The sequence below is a fragment of the Hyaena hyaena genome, unplaced genomic scaffold (genome assembly GCF_003009895.1).
Source record: "Hyaena hyaena isolate Hyena2069 unplaced genomic scaffold, ASM300989v1 scaffold_108, whole genome shotgun sequence".
NCBI classification, from domain to species: domain Eukaryota; kingdom Metazoa; phylum Chordata; class Mammalia; order Carnivora; family Hyaenidae; genus Hyaena; species Hyaena hyaena.
In genome coordinates, this window is record NW_024080741.1 from 3,004,870 (window position 1) to 3,030,765 (window position 25,896).

General features: G+C 50.1%; 1 protein-coding gene across 2 annotated transcripts in view; it reads right to left on the reverse strand.

Moving 5' to 3' along the window:
* Positions 1-25,896, reverse strand: part of TSPAN11 (tetraspanin 11) — a 73,505-nt gene that overhangs the window by 31,012 nt on the left and 16,597 nt on the right. For both annotated transcript variants that reach the window (XM_039236379.1, XM_039236378.1), the window contains exon 2: positions 9,697-9,791. In XM_039236379.1, coding sequence (XP_039092310.1) covers positions 9,697-9,780 — 84 coding nt within the window. In that variant the 5' untranslated portion in view covers positions 9,781-9,791. The remainder of the gene's footprint in view (positions 1-9,696; positions 9,792-25,896) is intronic.

Genomic DNA, 25,896 nt, shown 5'->3' on the forward strand with positions numbered 1-25,896 from the left:
CCCACTAATGGAGGGTGGCTCTCTTCCAGAGCTCTTCTTGCCAGTCACAGAAAGGGCTGGAATCTTGCAAAGCAGGGAGAGCCCACAAGGGAGCCAGGGTGGCAGGAGGGTCCTCAGCCATAAGGGAGGGTCTGGAAGCCATCTGAAGGGACCCACTGCCCTGACTAAGGTCTGGAAAGCAAATGCATACTCGTTCTGACATCCAGAAGAAATAAGAATGTGATTCTGAGTCAGTGGGGACACTAACCCCCTCCCCACCCTCTGAAGGGTCACATCTGGTGGAGAAGTTAGTGTCTGCAGGGGACAGCGAGAGGGATTTGCCATCAGGAAAAAGCAGGTTTCAAGTCCTCCAGGGCATCTCCTGCTTGGGGCTTGGTCAGCTCTTGAGAAAACAATCTTGCATCTGGACAGAAAAGTAAAAGCTGCTAAATGTTGGAGGAGGTCCCCAGAGGAGTACTGGGAAGTCAGCAGACCTGGGTTCCAGTCCTGGCTTTGCCTCTGACAAACCATGTGACTGGGTACCAGCTACTTCACTTGGCAAAGCCTCAGTTTCTTCATCTGTAAAATGGCACTGCTCGATAAGAAGATCTTTGAGGTCTCTTCCACATGGATACAATGTCCCTGTTAGTACCAGAGGACAACCTTCTGCCAATACTCCTCCAGCAAGATGCTTCTGGACCAGTGGCTCATGGCTATTACTCAAATCCTGGGGAGACTCCTATATCAGCAGGAAGAGCAATGGAAGGGGAACAAAGAGGACTGTCTGGGGGACAGGGAGAGGTGTGACCCCAGTGAGCTATTTCAACAGCTATTTGCATGGAGTTGATTCAACAGTATTTGGCTCTTTACAGAAACTGCGGAATATTAACTACGTTTTTCAAAAGCAAAGCCTGTAGCTGATTAGCTAGAAAATCCTGCAGAGGGTGAAGCCTTCTTGCCCATGAGGTCACTGGCAGTCCAGGAGGGGCAAGGCAGGTCACCCATGCCTTGTAATTTTAGAAACTTCCCATTTATAGAAAAGAAACATTGCCAAAAAGTTGCTCAGGTCATCACATACGCAGAAGGATTAGCCTGAGTGACTGCACATGGCTGAGCCCTGACATCTGCCAGAGGGCGTAAAAGTAATTGCGGGGTTATCTTTGCCAGGCTACCGAAGGGTTTCTGTGCTGGCATCTGGGGGAAACGCTGAGGGGCCAGGACTGTGGGGCTCCCAAAAGAGAAGGGTCCCCCAGGCAGGAAGGTTTTCTGCCTTCAGTGGGAGGGAAGCCCATGGAACGGGGAGGCAGGACGCACACGGGGTAGCCTTACAGTTTGTTTCTGTGTATGTTTGATGGGCGCCAGCTTTTTGAGCTGGAGGCGCGTTCACCCATGTAGAAGCCACACCCGCCCTCTCCACTCTTTCTTCTCTGGCCAGTCTCATCAATGCACCACCACCCACCCAGACCAGAACCCACCCCCCCCAACACACACACACACACTCACCCTGGGTCACTATGGACTCCTCCCTCTCCTCCCAGGGAAGCCACGTGCCAGTCCCCACTCGTTCTCGCATCCAGCTCGTGCACCGCCCTGGCTTTGGCTCCCCACCTCCTCACCCGTGTATCATCAGCCTTCCGGCCCCTGCTCAACCCAGAGGCAAGTGTGTCATGATTCCAGGGCTGATCTACCAGGCGACCCCACCGAAAAACTGCCCCCAGCTCCCTAGCACCCATTGCACCAAGCCCAAACTCCAGGATGGCCTCAAGGCCCTTCAGGATCTGGCCTCAGCCTAATTAATGACCTGACTGACACCTGCCAGCGCCAGGCAGGCATCATTCCCAGCTCACTCCACATTCCTGTGGCCTCAGTGCCAGTTCTGTGTGAGTTGAATCTTCAAGGCTAGGCTTGTCCTGCTAAATGCCACTTTCTGCTTTAATCCATTCTTTTCTTGGCTCTGTGGTTTTAAAGAGCCCTTGGTAAAATAAATCAGAGCACTACTTTCCCTCTTTCCCCAAGCCAATCTACCTTTATGACAAGAGCAGAGAACATGGGGGGTGCTGGGGGCTGGAGCTGGGAGAGGCCTAAGACTGGCTGTTCATCCTTCAAACCCTGCTCGGAATCTGCCCCACCTTGTCCTGCATTCGGTGCTCCCTGCTGCTTCCACACCTTGTACGGGCTCCTAGAGCGACGTGTGTCACAGCAGATTTGGTCTCCCTTTTAGCCTCTTGGTTAAATCTCCCTCCTCGAGCGCTACATGAGCGCTACACACGTAGTGCCTGGTTACTCCCTAGGGAAGGAGGGAGGGTGGGACGGACAGAAGAATCAGGTCTAGTCCCTTGTATATTCTGGATAAAGAAACAAAGGCCAACGTAAAGGTGACTTTCCACGGTCTTGTAACTAGCTAGAGGCCAAGTGGGGACTAGAACTCAAGAAGCTCATTGGCCAGTTTAGTGCTCATTTTACCAGCTAGGCTGTTGATCTACACAAGGCTGCTTTGTCCACGAAGCAAGCCACATTACTCAGGGCTGTCACTACGGGCTTCCTCCATGACTGGTCTTACCCAAAGCGGCCCCGTGCAGGCCAAATGGGCATCCCTGTCAAGTATGAGCAGACCCTGACAGCACAGAGAGGCAGGGATGCCCTCAACCCCATGGGGGCCAGTGACTTCAGTGTCTTAGGAAGGGGAGCAGGAGAAGAACCAGCCACAGGACCCCTCACCTGTTCTGTCACAGATGACATGTCCTGAGAGGCAGGCGAAGGCCTGTATGGTGGGATGATGATGCAGAGGTAAAGGGCTTCCTACCCTCGGCAGGAAAGTGAGCAGATGCTCTTCTTTTCTAGGCCTTCCATGGGAGTCCTAGAGAGATGTCCTGAAGTCCCCTCACTCCCCTCCCCTGGCTGGGACATGAGTCTTCCACCATCTCTGCCTCCCGTGTCGGCCCATGTCCCCCCTAAGGGATCCCAGGATTCCCTGGAGGCCGAGCCTCACTGGTCCCCAAGGGAAGTACTTGGCCTCACACAGCACCCTGGGGCAGCACAGAGCTTCGGGGCATAGCTCTTCCCCGTTCTCTCATAGCCTGGCATAGCTCTGGGAAGGCTGGGAAGGTTCTGATTATTAACACAGCCAAGCAGCTAATTAAAATAATAAATTAGGGAACAACATTGCAGGGATGATAGGAGCTATAGGGAGCCATGCAGGAAATGGGAGGGAAGAAAAGCATTTTCTAGGCACCGTGTAGGGAAGCCTGGATCACATTTTCTTTTTCGGATCAGGGAGGAGGCATAAAAGTGTTGGCATTTTTGGTTCCTGACCCAGAGCTATATCCAACGGGGCCTCCTCTGCCTCAGAGGTTCTATTAAATGCAAGGGGGGTAAGGGGGAGGAGTCAGGGATGGGGTGACACTGAAGGATGGGGGGAATCAGGTGTGGTTTGAGTGTTGCAGGCCAGGGGGCCAGAGGCGGGGCACAGGATGCAGGTGTCTAACTGTCGCTCTCCCGAAGTCTTGCTTACATCCCTCACACTCTGCATGCCTGCCCACACCATCCTAATCCCAAATCAGGTGCAACCTTAAACCCTGGGGACCTTTTGGGTTCCAAGGAAGCATCAGAGCAGCGGGTCTAAGGCTGTGATTATTGGTCAGTGGTCTCTGCAGATGGGAAAAGCACTGGACGTTGAGTCAGAAAACCCAGAATTGACATAGGATTCTACCAACCACGTGAGCCTCATTTCACCTCTACAAAGCTGGGATGGAGACTTTAAAGAGCAGTTGTGAGAATCAATGCAGAGTGTAAACTGATTCACAACCTTCAAATTGTGCAACCATGGCACAGTTGATTGGGAGGCAGGGAGACTGGGTTTAAAGTCTCATCGAGATCCCCAGGCTGGCTTGTGGCCACTGGCACCTGCGTCCTGCCCACACCAGGGTGGAGGCAGGGGCCACTCGAGCCATCTAGGTTTTAAAACTTTGAACCGTAACTCATTACAGCTGTGAAATAAATTTGGTAGACTCTACCTTGCACTACAAAGCAAAACAGAATGAAACGACCAATGCAGAAGAGAAAACATCAAGAGTGTGCTGCACACAGTAAAGGTAAGCTTGGCTTTATGAACAATTTTTCACGTGAGCATTTCTTAGGCTTCTGTCTATTTCTCACACGGATCATGATCTGCAAAGTCTTAAAGCCAGTGCTACGGACAGAGAAAGCTCTAACTGATGAGGCATGTCCCTGAGTCTCCTCAAATAGCTACATATACTTGCCCGGTACCAAGTGTGTGTCAGAAACTGTGCTATTATTCCAAAGATTAATCTTTAATTCTTACAGGGCTTGACACTCCCACTGAAGATCTGGAAACAGGTGAGGCTTGGTGGGATTAAGTGATTTGCCTAACGTTCTAGTCTGCTTAGGCTACCATGATAAAATACGTAGCTGGGCGGCTTAACCCACAGAATGCATTTCTGTCTCTCCTGGTTCTGGAGACGGGAAGTCCCAAGCTAAGGGGCTGCCTGATTCAGTGTCGGTGAGGACCCCCTGGCCTGCTTACAGACAGCTGCCTCCTCATATGGCCTTTTCTCTGGGCATGCTTATAAAGAGAGATCTAGATCTCTCCCTCTACTGGTAAGACTACCCCTCCTATCAGATTAGGATCCCACCCTTCTGATCCCATTTAACCTTAATTACCTCCTAAAGGCCCTATTTCCAAATATAGTGACGTTGGGGTTTGGGACTTCAACATATGAATTCTCAGGGGTCACAATTCAGTCCACAGCAACTAATGTCCCATGGCAAATACATAAGATCTGAAGGTGAACCCAAACTTGAGCCTGAGTCCTGCCAGCATGCTCTGTTGTCTCACTAATCCACAGATGCCCCAAAGACATCGTAGGAGAGTGCAGGACTTGGAGCTGGTGGCCACACACATAGATTTAGGGGTGAAAGAGAGCTGGGCGCCAGCTCCGTGTCTTGGGGCAAACTGCTCCCCACTCTGCAAAGTGGGGGCTCTACTAGAGGTGTTCAGGGCAGCAGGGGTACCAGGAAGATTTTGCAGAATGATGCTTCCACAGAGGAAGCCTCCACAGTAAGTACCATGCATGCTAGGGACTCCATCACTGATGTGTTCCAAGCACCTTGCACCGTACTTGATAAACACTGCAGATGGAGTTTTCGACTGTTGTTATTATTGGCCAGAATGCCGGGGTGTCACCATTAGAAGACTTTGAGCAAGATTCTGAACTGGGTGAGCCTGCTCCCTGCCCAAGGACAATGGTGATATCGACCATCAGGGTTGATTGGGGGATCGCATGAGATAATCCAAGGAAGGTCCTTATCCAGCAGTGCCTCACAAAGGTGAGGCATCATAAACTGCCGTGAGGAAGGCTTCCTGATCTGCTCTGTGCTGGATGTGGACACAGTGGGAAGGTGATATACAGGGAAGGAATGCTGTTCTGAGGGAGAGAGGAAGCTTGAGTGTTCACCCCAATCACACCTGCAAGGACAACCTTTGCTGCTGTCTGGGTTCGTTCTCTGTGTCTACACAGTGGTGCTGATGGGGGCACGGGGCTTAGCGGACAGCAGACTGGCTGCTCTCTGCAGACCCTCCCCAGTGCTCAGCATTAGAGTCTAAGAGGAAGGCAGAAGAGGTGGGAGTGGTGGCCAGTGTAGACAGTGGCATTGTTATGTGTCTTAGAAGATGGGCTCAGGTGTGGGGCAGGCTGCTGGACTCAGGTGTGTTGTGGGGGGAATCCTTCCCTTGAGGGATAGGGCCCCCCCTGACACAGCCCCCTCCTTAGGGAATTCTGGTAAATTCCCAGGGACTTTGTGCACTGCAAAATGTGTGATGTTGTACTCTGCTGTGGGAAGAGACGGGCCACCAGTCTGTCCCATATCTACTTCTGAGGACATCACAACGGGCCCAGGGGGTGGTGCCAGCCTGCCCCTGGACTGGAGACTAAGGCCTGGATATCCCTTAACTGACCATCTGTCATAAGGCAGATGAGGCCTGGCTGAATGGGTCCCTGGGAAGCTGGTCCCTGTCCAGCCAGGCCCCTAGGCAGGGGTATTTTTAACCCAAAGCAGGGAGATCTATATGGGGGAAGCTCCCCTCACTGGTAGCTGCTCTGGCAACATGCTCGCTGCCCATCTGCCTGTGCTGCCACCCCCACGGTACCCTCCCTGCCACTCCCAAAGGAATGCAAGCACCGACACATGGTCTCTGAGTCCGCTCGGGCTGGGGGACCCTGAGGGTGGTCACGGGCAGGAGGTGTGACACCAGGGCCCTTCCAAAGATACTCCGGGCTGGGCACCTCATCACAGCCTTACGGCCCCACCAGCTACTGTCCTCTCTCTTCTCCCAGTGCCCAGCAGGTGTTGTCTACACGGAGTGCCCACTTCCTTGCCCTCATCCCCCCCAGCTACTCTCTTGAGAGTACTCTCACCATACCTGCCAGTAAACTCGGTGTGGTCAAACCCAATGGCCGCTTCCTGGGCCTTAAAATAACTGATGTGTCCTCTCCCTTTAACACGGCCCAGCCCTCCCAGTCTCCAGCTTCTGTGATACTGTCCCAGTCTTCCTCCCACGGCTCTGACAGCCCCTCCTCCACCTTCCCCAGGGGACCATTGGTATTTCCTTGCCTGGGGCTCTCCGAAGGTCCCGCGTCTCAGAAGCTCCCTCAGTCAGGGCAGACGGGGGCCACTGTTGAGACTAGACCCACTCCTGACCACTGCGACACTCTACATCTCATTCTTGCCTCTCTTCTCAGCCTCCATGCTGTCTTTGGGGGTTCTCACCTGTTTCTGTGGCTGCAGCCACCGGCTGGATGGGAATGATCCAGACCCATCAGTCAACTTCCCACGGGGCACCTCTGCTCTGATGTCTCCTGGCAACTCAGATTCACCGTGCCTACATCTGACCTCTCCATGTGATGCCCAACAGCTTGTCTTTCTGGTCTACCACTGCAGTGAATAGCCTCACCATCTACCCAAGGGCTACACATTTTCTTCTCTCTTGGCCAGTTAATGGCCTAACTTTGCCTCCCAAGTCCCTTGACGCTCTCCAAATATTTGATCCCCACTGTCACTCCCATACTGCAGGTTGCCATCAGGGCAAAGTCTAGAGGGGGTGTCAACAGTGATTATTCCTGGGTGATAGTATTATGGGTTGAATTGTGTCCCCCCCAAAAGGTTTGTTGAAGACCTAACCCTGGCATCTATGAATGGGACCTTATTTGGAAATAGGACCTTTGCAGATATAATCAAGTTATGATGAGGTCTTTAGGGTGGGCCCTTCTTCAGTAGGAGTGGGGTCCTTATAAGGTGAAGAAAATGCCACGTAAAATAGAGACACACAGGAGGAACACTATGGGATGGCAGAGGCAGAGACCTAAATTAGGACTTTGCAAGCATAAGAATGCCAAAAACTGCAGGTCATCATCAGAATTTCGGAAGAGTCAAGGCAAGATTGATTCTACCCAGCATCTCAGAAGGAGCGTGATGACATGTTGATTTTGGACTTCCAGCCTCCAGAGCTGGGAGAGAACACAGCTGTGTTGTTTGAAACTACCCAGTTTATGATCCCCTGTTACAGCATCCCTAGGGACCTACTGGTGTGAGCTATGGATAATTTTCTTACTTATATTTTTCAGTATTTTAGGGATTATTGGTAGTGGAGACATAGACCTTTATGATCAGGAAAAACAGACTTACTCTTAAAAAAAAAAAAATCCTCACTCAGCGAGAATCCTAAGCACTCTATTGGATTTATCTCTGAGAATCAAAACTATCTACACCCACACAGCTTACTGATCACATCAGCATGGCTTTATTATTCCACTGTCTTCCTCACTATAGCTTCACTATTCCAGGAAACTCTTGCTCAGGAAGATAAAAGTTGCAAATAAAATAAGTTTATTGTTCATTTCAGGAACTTTGCAAAAAACATTTAAACAAACATCAAATTGTTCGACTTTTTAGCAGATAGCATCAAATGACTGTCTACTCTCCCAGGCTCTCCCAAACCCTGGCCTTGCTGTGCCCAACGATCCTAAATTACCGTGTGTCACGGTCCTTCAGTGTCTTAACACACTCACTTCCCCAGTTTCATTAGTTGTTGTTTTTTTTTTTAATGTTTATTTTTGAGAGGGAGAGAGACAGGGCACGAGTGGGGGAGGGACAAAGAGAGAGGGAGACACAGAATCCAAAGCAGGCTCTAGGCTCTGAGCTGTCAGCACAGAGCCCGATGCGGGGCTCGAACTCCCAAACTGTGAGATCATGACCTGAGCTGAAGTCGAAGGCTTAACCGACTGAGCCACCCAGGCGTCCCCACAGTTTCATTAGTCTTAATGAAAGACCCTGAAAATGTAGATAAAACCTGTCTTTGCCTTTCCCTTTCTGAGAGGTTTCTCAGACTCAGTCAAGGGAGAGCATCGCTTCCCAGGGTAAGAAGGAAACTCGGCTCTGTTTTATCAGCAGCTTGACGTGGTGGTATTTTCAGGCTTTCTGCACCTAACATACCCAAAATATTGCATTTATTGACTGCTCTCTATGTGCAGAGACTGAGCTAAGACCTTAACATATACTATTTTAGGGCATCTGCTAAGTGAAGTGTTAAAAGATAAACTGAGCCATATCAAACATTTTAAAAGTTTCTTTGAGCAGAAATTGCTTCCAATTGGGCAGCATCCAATCTAACAGGTAAGAAAGGAGCTCCAAAGAACCACACAAAAGACAAGACTTTTATGCCCAGAAGAGAGCGGAACAAGGATGTTACACTAGGCAAAAAAAAAAAAAAAAGCAGGCTGGCTCTTGCAAGGTCACTTTCCTTCAGGGGAAGGCGGGGATCTATCAGGCAGATTACCTAACCAGTGCTCCTCAGACAATTCCCGATTGACTGGTTTAAGATGCCCCTTCTGGGAGAGCCAGGACCATAATTAAGTCTCGGTTTGGTGACATGATGGCTTAGTGTAAGTGCCTCCATTCGGGGCCTGTTGTCTGTTTTTAACAAACCCCAAGCAGTTGGAAACGATTCCCGTTTTGAAGCTGGGGAAAGAGGCTCACCGACGTCAAGTGGCTTGCTGGATTAATGAAGCAGAGCCCAGCAAAGCCTGCTTAGCCTCCTAAGCACCCTTCTGCCTCTCTGGATTTCGTGAGATTGTAATACAAAATACACACATTCCGGTGGCTGGCTACTTGGGGAAACTGATGGCCATCTGCTCCCAGTTGCTCCGATAATTGCCCCAAATGGACAGACCCCACTCCTCCTGAAAGACCTCAGCGGGCAGGCTTCCTGAGACGAGTCACTACAGATGCCATTCCTGTCACACCAGCCCTGGGCCTGAAGTTAACCAGGAAAGGCAAATGGGCTTCAGGGGAGAACAAGCAATTGTTTCAGGCAGGCACATTTCCCACAAAGCCCTGGTGCAACACGTTAGCTGGGGAGGAAGAGCCAGACCCTCGTACAGCGGCTGGAACACACTCTCCATGTCGTGTTCACACATCCTCTATTCAGATGCCACATGGTGGGACTCCACACCAGCCCGCAGACCAGATTCTTTTCTTCCCCCTCAGTAGCAAATGTACATGTTTGCTCTCACGTAGGCAGAATTTGCCCATGGGTGGTCTTTGATTTGGAAGAAATCAACCAGGGTGGTGACTCACTAAAAAACAAAGGTGGCTTGACTCACTCTGCTGGGGAAGGGGATGTGTGTGCAAAATTTCACTTACCCAGAAGAAGAAGTTAAAGACGAAGAGTAAATACTTCAGGTAGACAAGCAGCCAGTCGTCCTGCTCAGCCTTGTAATGGGCCATGGTCGGTGGGCCTGCAAAGACGACACACGTGTCAGGTAGAAGGGGGGGGGCAGACCATGGGGGAGCCACTGCCCTCTTCCCAGAGCCAGGACTCCTGACTAGCCCATTGGGCCAGGTGGGTCTGAGGCTGTGGGTATGTAACCTGGAGAAGGATCAGGGAAATCCAAAGGCTGTCGGATGCACAATAGAGGTGAACTGAGCAGAATTTTCTAGACCCTTTGGATCTTGGTTTTGCCCTTTTGACCTAAATCTAACCTATAGGTCTTCCTACAGACATTGCACTGACCTTGTTGTGTGCTCTGATTCTCTTCTCTGTTTCATCAGGGCTGCAGGACACAAATTTACCTGTCCTACACACACACACACACACACACACTCACGCACACCAAGTGTGTCTGGCACTTGGCCCCAGGGTCTGGCACTCTGCATTACTTGAGCGGGACCCCTTTGTGCACAGGCGGGGCATGAGCCCCAAATCAGACAGTCTAGGCTGGAAAGAACATCAGCCTCAGCCAGTCCACCCCACCTGTCCCCTGCACCTCGACTTTCCCCGTGAGGAAGCAGGTCAGCAGGCCTGGTTGTTTGGCAGGAAGACAAGAGCTCTGGAGTCTGACTCCCTGGGTTCAAACCCAGGTCTGTCACAAGATACGTGAGACTTTGGGCGAGTCATTAAACTGCTCATTCTTCAGCATCCTCACCTGAAGATAATAATGACACCGATAGCGCAGGCTTGTTTGGAAGATGAAATGTGATCATCTACGTGAGGTGTTGAGCATAGTCCTCAGCACACAGTAAGTGCTCCATAAATGCTAGGTATTATTATTATATGCCGCAGGGATTAGAACCCAGGACTCCAGCTCCTCAATTCCTAGCTTTTGCCCTGGAACCATGCTCCCTCTGCGTGTCCGACTGCCCACCGAGGGACCCTCTGGGAACCATGACGTCAGTGGGGTGACACACGTACAGGAGCTTCGCTGTGCCCGGTAATTCCATTTGCTTCCCAGGAAGTCTGGACAACAGCCTCCGTAGCTTCCTCTTCCCCTCAGCTCCACTTCCCCCGGCCCCGCCCAGGCTCTAACACGCACAGAGCAGCTGCCCTTTAAGAAACCGGCCCCCTCGAGGGGACCTTTCTAATTCAAGAGCCATAGCAATGGGGCACTGGTTTTGCTCATTTCCACCCTCTACTCCTTCATTCCCCATCTCCAGTGAGGCCCTCGCTGCCACCACCCTGCTCCTGTTCCCTGGCCGGCATGGGGCCGAGCCCACCTAAGTCCTCCTAAGCTACCGCTCTGCCTCTTATTTCAAGCCCAGAGACCCCGAAGACAGGGAGAGGAAGAGGAAAGAAAAGGTGGCTGTCTTCTTTGGGATTTCTATTTGTAGAACCTGAAGAAGGTAATTTAAGACTTTTAGTCTTCTGGTTAAAAAAGGACAAAACCCATTTTTCTCCGATTTTGTCTCAGAGGCAGTGTGGGGGACAAAAATACAGAAGGAGGAAAAAAAAAAGGAAGCTTACCAAAAAAAGTGTGAAAAATGGTGACAGATGGGGTCAGCTGGGCCACCAGAACAGGAGCTATTACACGGTCATTCCGCAGGTGGCCCCAACCAGAGTCTCTGGGCCACTGTGGGCCGTTAGCAAATGGACAGTTGGTGTGGGGCCCGGCCTCTCCTGTCTGCATCTTTCACAGAGCCAAGCTATAGGCCCTTCCCTAGGTCTGTACACCAAGCGTCAGGACCTGCAAACCAAGGGGCCAGCATCCTCTAAAGGAAAACTGTATTTTTAAAAAAGGAGTTGAGGCAGGGGCGCCTGGGTGGCTCAGTTGGTTGAGTGTCCAACTTTGGCCTGGGTCATGATCTCACGGTTTGTGGGTTTGAGCCCCACATCAGGGTCTGTGCTGACAGCTCAGAGCCTGGAGCCTGCTGCGGATTCTCTGTCTCTGCCTCTCTCTCTCTCCCTCTCCCCAGCTCATGTTCTGTGCCTCCATCTCTCAACAATAAATAAATATTAAAAAAAAAAAAAAGGAGTTGAGGCAGAAGACAGAACTTAATTAAAAAAAACACATTTCTAATGGTAAAATTTCAGGTATTAGTGGTAGAAAAGATAGAACTGGACTATCAGGGTCAGGGGGGAAAAAAGGCTTTGGGCTCATTAATTCAAACTTCTGCAGAGGGAATGAGGAAATTAACATTCTCTAATGTGACATGGCTAATTGGGGGTAGCAGTTTCCTATCCCCTCCTGCTCAGCCTTCATCTCCCACCACATCCGCACTGTATGGAGGGCCCTGTGCCAGAGGTGGCGGAGACCTCAGAGACCCTGCTTCCCAGCTTAGAGCCAGATGCTTGGATTTGAAAGATAACCTTGTCATTAATCAGCTGTGTGACCTTGGGTAAGCTACTTAACCTCTCTGAGCAGCTAACATTTATTGAGCATCTGTTATGTGCCAGGCACAGAACTAAGTGCTTTATACGTGTTATCTTGTTCCATCTTTCCAACAGCCCTAGGAAGTAGGGTAATTCTCATTTTTGAAAGGTAAGGAAACTGAGGCTTAGACAAGTTAAATAACCTGTCCAAAGTCACACAGGAAGTAAGTGCCAAAGCCAGGAGAGGGTGAGGAGCATGTGACTGAGCCCAAGCTCTTACCCACTGTGCAGTGCTCTTGGGACTCAGGCTGCCAGGAGAGGGGACAAAGGAGAGGGCTGGCTCCTTTAATACTTATTCTCCCCTTTTGCCTTCTGAGCAGAATCCCTCAGTTTTGGTGAGCACTGGCCACCTGGAGTGGATGACATTTCCCAGCATCCCTTCCTGCTAGGCGCAGCCAGGACTGACTGCTGGCAAATGGCATGGAAGTGGAAGTGGTGTAGTCAGCTTCTTAGAGGTATCATTTTCGGGGTGTATGTGTCCTGTGCATTTGAAAAAAAAGTAGGGTGCAGAACTCTCTGTGTTAATTAGGCCAAATCTGCTAAGAGCACTTTCCATATCTATCCCTTTACTGCTTTTGTGTCTGCTGGCTCTCTAGTCTGTTGAAAAGGTGTCTTACAGGCCCTCATTATGACCATGAATTTATCTGTCCTTTGATTCTGTCCATTTTTCTACATGTACTTTGCAGTTGTTTTATGGCGTGCATACAGACTTGCAGTTGTGATATCATCCTGGTAGATGGATCCTGTTGTCATTAATAAATGTCAGTGTTTATCTCTAGTGACCAGAAATATCCTTAAAGCGAGGGGGGTGGGGCATGCCTCCTTCCAGCCTGAAGCTCATGTAGCCATTTTGAGCCATTAGTTGAAAAGAGTGATCAGTTTAAAAAAGCCTGGGTCTCAGACAGTCTGGGAGCTATACAACCTTCCTCAGGGGACAAGCACACACAGCTTCCCTTCTATTCGATGCACAATGATCCTTTACCCTATAGGTCTTCTTCTAGCTGCTTCCCTGAAGCTGCTTCCCTTCTCATTTGAAAATACCTACCCGAGTCTCCATTTCCTCCCCTCCCCTGGATCCCACCTGGGATCCCACCTGCATGCTGCACTGATGCCCTTCTCTGGCAGAGTGAATCCTCTCCCAGCACAGGGCACAGAGGTCCGTGCCCTCCCCCTGGCTTCTGGAACCCTCACTCTGTTCTCCAGTCCTTCCCCTTGCATGTCAATCTCCAGCATAGCTTCTTCTTCCTCCTCCTCCCTGGGGTTGTCCCCCCTTCTCCACCCCTCCACCCCCCGCCGTGTGCTGCCTCTTAATTGTACTCCCTACCTGTCTATAGGTATCTGTCCCCTGCCCACCATCCCTGCTGGCAATGGCCTGGTTGACATCTCACCATCTCCTTGGATTTCACCACTAACTTTTTTTTTTTTTTTTTTTGAGAGAGAGAGAGAGACAGAGACAGAGACAGCATGAGCAGGGGAGGGTCAGAGAGAGAGGGAGACACAGAATCCGAAGCAGGCTCCAGGCTCTGAGCCAGCTGTCAGCACAGAGCCCAACGCGGGGCTCGAACCCATGAACCGTGAGATCATGACCTGAGCTGAAGTTGGACGCTTAACTGACTGAGCCACCCAGGTGCCCCTCAGCATTAACTTCTTAACTTCTCTCCGGGCGCCTCATCGGGGCCTAGCCCCTCTGCAAAATGCAAGCCTTATGAAGGATGGCCTCACTGAACACCCTCCTGTGGTTCTACGTCAGCTTCAGGACATCAACTGCCCTTGACTCGACTACCTAGTGGCCCAGGACAGGTGGACGGGCTGGTGAGGCAACTACCTTCCTAGGAGCATGGGCACTCCCAGCCCACCTGCCAGGTGGCTCTGGATGGGATTCCCGGCAGATAGACGGCTGCTCTGGTGGACACCCCCCTCCAGGACCTAGTTTTCCTCGGTCTCCCCTCTGGTTAGCAGGTAACACACGGGGACAGCGGCAGTGGGGGCGATGGGGGGGATGGGAATGGCTGTGGCGGCCTCCGGAGAGGAGAAGAGCAAACACGTGTCCCCTGACCTGACAGGCTGGAGGCAGCAGGGCTTCAGAGCCTCCAAGACCATGTTCACTGAGCTCTGCGGGATGTCTGAGGATTTGGGGGAAACAGCTTACCTTCCTAAGTGGGCTTTATTTCTATCTAGACAATGGGGATGTTCTGAGCCAATGGCAGGAGGTGTCCCTCAGTGGCCAGAGGCAGAGACGGTGGGAGCAGGTGAGGCAGAGACACCTTAACCCCCACCCAGAGGGGTGGTCACTCTTTGTTATAGGGGCCTGAGCACAAAGAAGAGGTGACCATCCCTCCTGGAGCCTTGGTCCAGCCAAACTGATCTCTTCTCTGGCCTTTTTCAAGACCTCCCGCCTCGGGGCACCTGGGTGGCTCAGTCAGTTGGGCAGCTGAATTCAGCTTATGTCATGATCTCATGGCTCGTGAGTTCGAGTCCCATGTAGGGCTCTCTATCTCTCTGACCCTCCCCCACTCACGCTCTGTCTCTCAAAAATGAATATTAAAAAAAAAAAAAAAAAAAAAAGACCTCCCGCCTCTCCCTCTGGCCTTGGCTCCACTGTGCCCTGCGTCTGGAGTCCCGGCTCCTTGCTGCTCACTCACAAGCTCCAGGCTCAGCAGGGTTCCCCCGACCCACCACAAAGATGGCCATCTCCACCTTCCCTGCCTGAGCCCAGTGCCCAGTAACAGCAGCAACTGGTTTGAGTCCTTTTCAGTGCCTTTTTTTTTTTTAATTTTTTTTTTCAATGTTTTATTCATTTCTAGGAGAGAGAAAGAGACAGCGTGAGCAGGGGAGGGTCAGAGAGAGAGGGAGTCACAGACTGAAACAGGCTCCAGGCTCCGAGCTGGCAGTCAGCACAAAGCCCGACGCGGGGCTCGAACCCACGAACCGCGAGATCATGACCCAAGTGAAAGTCAGACGCTTAACCGACTAAGCCACCCAGGCGCCCCTTCAGTGCCTTTTTAAAAGAAAAAAAAGTTTTATTTTTTATTTCTAAGAGTAAAAGAGACAGAGCACGAGCAGGGGAGGGTCAGAGAGAGAGGAAGACACAGAATCTGAAACAGGCTCCAGGCTCTGAGCTGGCTGTCAGCACAGAGCCCGATGCGGGGCTCGAACCCACGAACCGTGAGATCATGACCTGAGCCCAAGTTGGACGCTTAACCGACTGACCCACCCAGGCGCCCCTTTTCAGTGCCTGTTTCATCTTCTAACAAGCTGACTGGTCGGGCTCTAGTGCATCAGCTACATCTGCTGAGACCAAGCAGCCAAGCTGCCCACAGAGGCAGGACCCTTCTCCCGCCTCTGCCCCTTCCTTGGTGCCTGCACTTGGGCGGGTTACGTCCCCTCTCTGGCTGTTTTCCCATCCACACAGCAGGCACATGTCAAGAGTTATCTGAGGGTAGCTAATGACCCAACGTGCCCACAACTGAGTGAGGGACTTTTCAGAACACCGGACTTTCAGTGCTAAACCTGGACCACGCCCAGCATGCCGGGATGGTGGGTCACCCTACTCCCAGATGCTGCTGCTGTTGCTGGTCTGAGGGTCACTTTGGACCAGTGTTCTTTATTTTTTTTTTAAATGTTTTATTTATTTATAGGAGAGAGAGAGACAGCATGAGCAGGGGAGGGTCAGAGAGAGAGGGAGTCACAGACTCTGAAACAGGCTCCAAGCTCCGAGCTGGCAGTCAGCACAGAGCCCGACACGGGGCTCGAACCCACGAACCACGAGATCATGACCCAAGCGAAAGTCGGACGCTTAACCGACTAAGCCACCCAGGCGCCCCTGGACCAGTGTTCTTTAAAGCCCCTACCAGTTCTGGAAGTCCATACTCGTACACTATGACTATCCTTTGCATCAAATAGACATAGCTGGGCCCGCCCTCTCACACTAAATCCACATTTAGGATGCCCCGTTCCCGTTGAGATGTCAGAGATTTCCCAGACAGCCTGGTAATGCAGCTTCAGGGTGCCAGTCCCCCCAGGCCCAGGCTCTGAGTGCAGAACAAAGCTGGCATTCAAGGGCAGCCAGAGGCCTGGTAGCTGCGATTAGCAGAGTCAGGACCCATGCCATAGGATTCTCAGAAAAGCAACCACAAATGCCTTGATGGTGAAATGACAGATTTGGGGGACTTTCCTCTGGCGGGATGTGTAATGTTCAGGGCCGTGAGAACTGGGGATTATTATCTCTTCTACTGCCAGCCCCCCAAGTGAGTGAGTCTCAAAGTACAGAGAGGATGAGGGATGTGCACAAAGACCCCAGCGGGCTGGCCAGATGCGTGGGAACTCGCACTGCGCGGGGCAAGGCTCAGGCAGGGTGAGCACCCGGGAGCAGAGCAGACCCTCCTGGGCGGTGGGTGGGGAAGAGCCAAGTCCTTTAATGGTAAGGGGCAGCAGGGGGTATGGAGTGCTTGGGGTCAGACTAGAATCCCAGGTAAGTACAGCGGCACTGTCAGTCCCTGGGCCAGCTGCATCCTTCAATCATTCAACAAACGTGCACCGAGTCCCCACCATGTGCCAGAAGCTGTACTCAGAATCACTGGAGTTAGTCCTTAGAGAGCACACAGTAATGGCAGGGGTGGGGCACAGGCATGGAGATCACCTCTACACCCTGAGGGTGGCACAGAAGAAGTGGCAGTAATTCTGCCACAGTGGGATGGGTGGGGGAGGGGGGCATTTAATCTGGTCCTTGAGGACCAGCAGGGTCACTGCAGGCAGAACAGGAAGGAAGGCAGTGCAGGCAGAGGCGATGCAAAGGCCCGGAGGTGTGGCTGGGCACTGTGGCTGCAGAAAAGGCTAGCAAATTAGGTTAGGGGCTTGGGGAGAATCTTGCTGGCCACATTTAGCTGTAACTTTTCCTCTTTCCCTACACTCTCTACTCCTGGGATCTCACCGACCTCTTCTCTGCTCCCATTCACAAAATCTCAGGTTTGGGGGTGCCTTGACTCTTCATTTCCTAAGGGGTGAGCACCTCATATCCAAGGTGGGGGAGGGGACTCCTGGGGAGCTTAGTGATTCTAAAATAAAAACAAAACCAGTGTGTGTTTCCCATGGAAAAACCAGACCCTACCCCTTCCGTTAAGTAAGTGCCGGTTTCCACTTCTGGGTTCTTGGCCAGCAAGTGGCCATGCCTGCATGACGGGCAAAAACAGTTGGAAAGGAAAAAAACAATCTAACTGGTTGAATTTATAACTTAATGTGGGCTCCTAATAAAAGCTGGTTGCAGCCCTGCATAGCGTGATTCCGTCCCCAGCATAGACAGCTTTGTCCTTCTTTGTATTTTCTTTCTCTCTTAAAATTTCCGTTTGCCTCCTGACCCATTCCTGGTGGGTGGACAGTTCCTCTGAGGCAGTCAGGAAAGTGGGGTCTTCTCCGACCTTCTGAATGGGTCAGCTGAAAAATGCAAAAGGATCCCTGGGGTGGGGAATGGGGAGAGGATGGGGTGGGGGAGCGGTGATCACACTGTGGCCAAAGTCACAGTGCAGATGACTGGCGGGGCAGGGGCCTGGTCTCCTATCTCCATGGCCACCAAAAAGATTTTGATCAGCTGATATAATAATAATAATAATAATAATAGTATTCTAAATGCTAACCATGTGCTAGACAAGTGAGCTAAGTGCTGTAAGTGCAGTAATTAATTTACTACTTAAAACTACCCCATGGTGGTGTTACCACCCCTTTTCCAAAAGAGGAAACCAAGGCACAGAACTGGGAAGTGGAGAGACATGGGCAGAGTGGGTGCAGATGTTTTACCTTTATCTGGGCAGTTCTACTTCTGGCTTCTGGTAACTTCTCTCAGTTTGGTGGCCTCTGGTGGAAGTTAAGAATGAGGGAAGCTTCCTGGGGCCGACACCCCAGGTAGGGGCCGCAGAAGGAGGTGGTGGGGCCAGTGTTCCTGGGTCGGGAGAAGCATGGTGGCTGTCACCACCAAGATATCAAACTGCTTAGGGGAACCCTCAGGGGGGACCACCCTCTTCTCCCTGGTCCTCTGTCTCCTTGACTTCGAGGCTTGGCATCTAGAAGCTGCTAGTGCTACCATGAGGCATGGCCCGGCCTGGGGCCTCCGGGACACCACCGGCCATTTCTTTTATATCACCATATTTATTGTGTGCAGGTAAATGAACGTGGGCAACTTTTCTGGACCAAACTTAAGGTTCGATTGCTAACTATAGTGCCATGTGGATGGTGCTGTAGGCGGAACCTGAATTAAAATCCTAGCACTAAGAAGTCTTAGTCTTTATGCTCAGAGAGATATGTTTTCCTAAGTACATGGGTTATTTTTTACTTCATCTGCAAGTGCCAACATGCATTATATGGATCAGTCAGGGCTCCACTCATAACCTGAAGCAAGTCATTTGGCTTTTTCCTTGTTCTGCACGTTTATACATAAACTGAGCTTTTGGACTCTGCATATAGATGGGTAGCACCCTTTGCTTTGTGTTTGATGCGTCTTTTTGTAAATTGCAGCCTGACCCATGAAATGAGGACCTCCCTAGTGCTTCTGCCAAGAATCAATGAGCAAATAAAAATAGTACTAGTCAGCAGTTTAGAAGACTGAGTGTGAATACCAGCTGTCACCTACAGCAGTGTGACTCTGGGCCTCAGCTTCCTCTTCTGTAAAATGGACATGATGCTAGTGCAGCTCTGTTTCCCTTGCAGGATGGCTGTGAGGTCCAACAGGACAGAGAATTCCACAAACTGTGTGCACTGTAATTTTACAGCCTCAGTGCCACACAAAAGCAAAGGAATTATTCTAACCAACTCCCTGAGAGCTTCTCAATGGAGGACAATGTGTAGGTAACTCTATAGAATACATCAGCCAGAGACTATGTATCTGATAGCTGGAGACAGAGTCTCACGGATTCTTCACCTAAACCCATCCACCTGCTAGTAGACTCTACACAGATGACCATGACAGGAGACCCTATTCGTGGGTGACATGAGGAATCCATCACAGTAAAGTCAGGACCAGATTGATACCAACAGGAAAGTCACTTTAATTAAAAGAAGGGGGATACAAATATTAATAAGATTTAACTAAGGTTAAAGTTAAGATGAGCCTCAAAATCATGAAAGCCTACCAAATAACCAGTGGGGGAAGGAGACAGGGTAAGAATGACAGAGAATTACGTTCTCTATAGAAGTACAGAGGAATCAATTTGGAATTATACACTGGAAGGCCACTAGCAATGTAGGGGACCATTTCCAAAGGTTATCCTGGAAACAGACCACTGACACCAGACCAGTTCCCTGGTTTCCACTTGCCAAGTAAGTCTGAACTTACAAAAATATATTGGGACATTATTTTTCCTCATCTTCTCTTTTTTATTTTATCATTCACCAACATCTTACTTTCTAAGCTCTGTTTTACCCAATGTGTCCCTAAAATGCAATTTTTATATAAGCTCCTGCTGGATGGATTGGCTGAAGTTCAACGCTCCTACATTGACCACTTGAAATTTTTCAGTCTGAAAGTTATGACAAAAATCACTTTAGTTAGAGAGGTCTTTCTTAGAAAGCAGATATAGTTCCGTGTTATTACCTATTTGTATTTAAGTGTGAATTTGTTATATCAGATGATTTCCTATTTTTCTAAACTTTTAAAATTAAAGTTTAGCAAATATACAGTAAAGTGCAGCGATCTTAATTGTACAGTTTTTTGATCTTTTTCAAGATGTATCTATGCATTGATGGCTATGTATTTCCGAGTACTGCTTTGGCTGCTTTCTGCACATTTACACTTGTGGTATTTTCACTATTTTAAAAAAATATTTATTTATTTTGAGAGCGAGCGAGACAGCATGAGATGGGGAGAGGCAGAAAGAGAGGGAGAGAGAGAAACCCAAGCAGTCTCTATGCTGTCAGTGCAGAACCCAAGGTGGGACTTGATCTCACATAGTGTGAGATCTCATAGTGAGATCATGAGCTGAGCTGAAATCAAGAGTCAGACACTTGAGAAAGAGGATCTCTTTTGCACTGCTGGTGGGAACACAAACTGGTATAGCCACTCTGGAAAACAGCATGGAGATTCCTCAAAAAATTAAAAATAGAACTACCCTACAACCCAGCAATTGCACTACTAGGTATTTATCCAAGGGATACAAGTGTACTGTTTCGAAGGGATACATGCACCCCAATATTTATAGCAGCGCTATCAACAATAGCCAAAGTATGGAAAGAGCCCAAATGCCCATCGATGGATGAATGGATAAAGAAGATGTGGTATATATATACAATGAAGTACTGCTCAGGAATCAAAAAGAATGAAATCTTACCATTTGCAACTATGTGGATATAACTAGAGTATCATGCTAAGTGAAATTAGCCAGTCAGAGAAAGACAAATATCATATGACTTCACTCATGACTTTAAGATACAAAACAGATGAACATAAGAGAAGGGAAGTGAAAATAATATAAAACAGGGACGGGGACAAAAACATAAGAGATGGAGAACAAACAGAGGGTCGCTGGAGGGGTTGTGGGAGGGGGGATGGGCTAAATGGGTGAGGGGCCTTAAGGAATCCACTCCTGAAAACACTGTTGCACTGCATGCTAACTAACTTGGATGTAAGTTTTTTTAAAAAAATAATACAATAATTTAGAAAAAGACAAAAAAAAAAAAAAAAAGAGACGCTTAACTGAATGAACCACTCAGGTGCCTTGGTATTTTCACTATTCATGTCAAAGTATTATCTAATTCCACTGCAACGTCTTTTTTGCTCCAAGGTTGTGTGTGTATTGTTTGATTCCAAAACATTTGGGGAATATTTCAGTTGTCTTTTTCATACTGATTTCTGGCTTGACTCTACTGGGGCTGGAGAATATGCGCTGTGTGATTTCAGTCCTTTGAAATCTGTTGAGACTTGCTTCATGGCCCAGAAAACTGATTCTTTTCGTGAATGTTCCACATGCATTGAAAAGAATGTGTATTCTCCCGTCTTGTTAATCATGGTACTAAAATAATAAATCATGCTATGAAATAAATAAAAGAGGGGAGAAGGCAAGCGTTACAGTGACCATTAAGCACTTCATCTTGGTTCTCAGCACAGCAAGGTGCTACAAAAGGAATGCTCTCAGTGGGGTGAGAGGGGGCCCTCAAAGGCAGGGCCACAGCCTGGGGAGTGGGCTGTAGGAGGGGCTCCATGGCGCAGCACTGACAGCGCCTCTGCCATCAAAGCAGGGCTAATGAGGTCATTAAGCCCAGAAGGTGACAATAGCCCTTACCCACTCCCTCTCTTCTCTCTAGGACTCCCGCCCCCACTCCTTTGACTTAAGGAAGACTAGACTTGTACCTATTAGTCCCACTTCTGTTTGTAGCTTGCTCTGTGACCTTGAGCCTCAGTTTCTCTCATCTGTAAAACTGGGAAAACTATCTCACTCATTGGTTTGGGTTAAAATGCCACTCTACTTCAGGCCTTATTGCTGGCATGGTAATTTCTGACCCCTTCTGCATCACCTAAGGCTATGTAATAACAATGCCCCATAATAATATGTGCTAATCGTAGTAACAGTGGCTAATATTAAGTGAGCAGGTGCCATGAGCTGAGGATGGTTCTAAGCACTTTGTAAGCATTTATCTGCAAGCATACTCCTCATAATTCCCCTTTAAGTGAATCATCCCCACCTTATGGATGAAGGGAGGGAGACTGAGGTCACAGAGTTTGCCCCGGGCCACGCTGTTGGTAGAGGGAGTGGGATTTGGAGTCAGGCAGTCTGGCTTCAGAGTGGATTCTTTTCAGAGGGACCACACGCTCCGGTCTGCCCATACAATGCCAGTTTCTCTGGTTCAACCCTGGTTTATATCTGCTGTCTAGGCATGACTGTTAGTAGTGCCCCATTTCACATAAAAAATGTCCCACTTTGGATGTTCTTTCCTGGCACCTCACCACCATCTCATTGCTTGTCAACAATATTCACTATTCCTCAAGCCTCCAAAGTTTTCTGTCCCCATCCCTTCCACATGCTATAGGGTTCTGCGACCCGCTACAGGCTCTTTTTAATTCATCAGGGCTCAGGCATTTCCCTTAGCTACATTAGTTGCTAAAATCTGAGCTCAGTTCTATACCCCAACACCCACCATAACTCCTGAGACGCAGGTGTCACTAGATGTTGAATGAACAGATGAACGGATGCACTAAAGGGCCACAGGAAAGCTCCTGACCCTTTAAGACTCATACAAATGTTTCTCACATAGTTCCCCGGGACACAGAAGTCAGAGATGATGACAAGAAAAAAAGCAAAACTCAGTCCTGAAGCTACGTGGATGTGGAGGAATCTGTGTGTGGATGGTCAAGCACAGGGCCCCCGCAAGCCAGTCCAGGGAGTTTTTCTGTTTCTCTCCAGGGCTGGCTGGCTTGCTTTTTAATTAATTAATTAATTATTTTTAGGGAGAGGGAGAGAGCATACATGAACAGGGAGGGTCAGAGGGAGAGGGAGAGGGGGAAAGAATTCCACACAGGTTCCATGCTCAGTGTGGAGCCTGACCCGTGGCTTGATCCCAGGACCTTGGGATCATGATCTGAGCCAAAATCAATCATTAGCCGCTCAAATGACTGAGCCACCCAGGTGCCCCCTCTATATCGTCCCCTCTTTCCCCTGGTCTTTAAACTCCAGCCTCAGGTGAGAAACACAGAGCCATGCCCAGAGTATGCCAAGGTAGAAAATCACACAAACGAGGCTCAGACAGACATGGGCCAGCCCTTGCTGATGGGACACACCTGGCACATAGTCAGGTCCTTCCTCGTGGAGACAGACCTCACCGGAAACTGCAGCCAGGGGGGCCAGTTTTGACAGGTTTTGAAGGCGAGTGTGCAGTTAGCCACTTCTCTGAACAGCACACCCTCTTTTCCTTGCCTTCGCTCCAGCCCTTGAAGATGGCCACCCACTGGAGGCTGGGAGGGTCTGGCCCCGGAGGCCCACCTGGTGGGACCCCGTGCGTGGCTTCCTTCTTTCCCCCTGTACAATGCTCCCCAGCAGGGCGGCAGAGCGCTAGACCTGAAAGGCACTCATTACATAAGCAAATGCCTGATCCAAGGGAGGCAAGTCATTCTGTCTGTGTTCCAGAAACACAGATTTCCTGGTCATGGAGACCAGGTGTTTCAGAGCCTGGAGAAGCCACCTCTGGCCCCAGGCTCTGCTAGAGTTTTGGCCAATAGTCAGAAGCCCCATCCCCCTGCAGCGTCAGCCCCTTATCTGGGCCAGGTCCCTCAGTGACTGTCTCAGGTGTATCACCTCCGCTTTATAACCGAGGGTGCTGAGTCTCTCCTGGCAGACCCAGGGACCCATTGCTGGTGTCAAAGTCAAGACCTCTCAGGGCTGGGCTTTCATCTGGCTTTGAGGAAAGAAACAAAATTCACCTCCAGCCAGAGTCGATTTCTCTGTCCAAGCTTGGTATGTAAAGCACTGAGACACCTCCTGAGCCTCTCATAGCAAAGATGGAGGTTCAGAGGGGGCACATTGGGGGTGAGCTCAGGATCTGTAGGGTAAAGAGCACAGGCAGGAGGAAGGCCCCAGAGCCCAGGCTGTTGGGGATCAGAGGGGTGACGAAGACAGGGCAGCCACATCACCCAACTCCAGCGGGAGCTGTACACATCAGAGGCCCTGTGAGCAGCTGTACAGCTCCCTCTGGAGTTGTGCACTGCATGGCACGGCCCAGGCGGGTGCACTCAGCCACCCCGGAATTGCACCGGCCACAGACTAGGCGGGTGTGGGCAGCTGCTTTGACAAGCTCCCAGCTGCTCATTTCTTCCTTCTCTGTCTCATTCCTTGCCAAGACTTGGTGCCTTGGGTGAAATCTTGACTTTTATTGGAAGGTTGCAAATAGGGACTGGGCAGCATAATATATAATGGGTAAGCAGATAAGATAGGTGTGTGTCTGGGGCGTCTGGGGGCTCAGTCCGTGAAGCAAAACTTCGGCTCAGGTCAGGATCTCACGGCTCGGAGAGTTCAAGCCCCGCCTCGGGCTCTGTGCTGACAGCTCAGAGCCTGGAGCTTGCTTTGAATTCTGTGTCTCCCTCTCTCTCTCTCTGTCCCTCCCCCTGCTCATCCTTTCTCTCTCTCTCAAAAGTAAAACATTAAAAAATTTTTTAAAAAAGACAGGTGTAAAAAAAAAAAAAAGGTGTGTGTCTAAGGGGTGGACAGACATTTGGGGGCTGGTACAACGACCTCCTCCCCCCCATTCCCATGTACCTTTTTAAACATATAAGCCTCAACTCTGATCTGCAAGTAGATATCCCCCTCTATTCTGGAGGATCAAAAGTGGATTAAAACTGACTGCACATAAGCCAAGGTTGCTAGTGGTTTATCAAAAGTTGCTCTCCCCTCCTCCCATTATAAGGGAGTCGCAGGTGGGTATGTGGCCACGCAACTAGCAACCACATTTCCCAGACCTCTCAGCAGCTAGCTCTGGCTGAGTAACAGCCCTTGACAATGGAATGTGATTGGAAGTGCCACTTCCACGCTTGTCCCGGCACATCTCCACAATCTGTCCCCTGAGAGCAGGACTGCAGATGTACCCAAAACTAGCTTCCCCCACACAAACAAGGACAGCACCCCAGAGCACAGCTTCTCTAACTTCCGGGCACAGCAGAATCACCTGGAGGGCGTTTAAAGTCACAAGTAGCTGGGCTCCAGCCCCAGAGTTTCTGACCCAGTAGGTCTGGGGTGGTGCCAGAGAATCTGCATTTCTAACAAGTTTCTGGGGAACGCTGATGCTGCTGGTCTGGGGACTGCCCTGGAGACCACACACTGCCCTCCGGGATGGTAGAGAAACAAGAGAGCAGGAACCTGGATCCATATATGTTCGTATGGAGCACATCAGCTCGTCTACCCTGGTCTGTTACAAGAAAGAAAAAGAAGCTTCTTTGTCTTGTTGGGTCTCTAACAATCATATCTCCAGGAGTCAGTCTTCTCTGCATAATGTCCCACTCAAATGGAAGACACAAACAGGTCCAACTATAGCTCTATCTCGAAGAGCAACAAGTGGTCCTCACCCAGACCGGTGCACAGAGCTAGGCTACAGCCACAGGTGGGAGGCTCCCAAGCCCCATCTGGTTGCCACACATGCTACCTCCCAAGTCTCACGTTTCCCTGCATCCTGTCTCCTTGGGTTATTGCCAGACCCTTCTGCTTCAGCCATCAAGGCCTGAAGCTTCATTTCCCTGTTGGTCTGGCCAAGCCTACTGCTCCACTCTACTCAAAGTCACTTCTTTTGTTCTTTTAAGTTTTATTTATTTATTTATTTATTTTGAGGGAGAGAGAAAGAGAATCCCAAGTGAGCTCCACACTGTCAGCATCGAGCCTGATACGGGGCTCGAACTCATGAACCGTGAGATCACGACCTGAGCTGAAACTAAGAGTCAGATGCTTAACCGACTGAGCCACCCAGGCACCCCGTGTCTCTCCTTTTCAACCCCACTTACGCCCAGTTCCACCTGTGTCTCACAAGCTGATGACTCTCAGGAGCCTGCCGGGTGCTAGGCTCACTCATGTGGCCATGGGTCCCTGACTGCCAGCCTGTCTAAAACAAAGTCAGGATGTCCCCCACCAACCCAGCCATCCTGCATCCCTAAACATAGTGACACTCCTATCCTCCCACTACTCAGTGCACTATATTCAGGATTATGTCCCACTTCTCCCTCTTTTTCAGTGTCACCACCT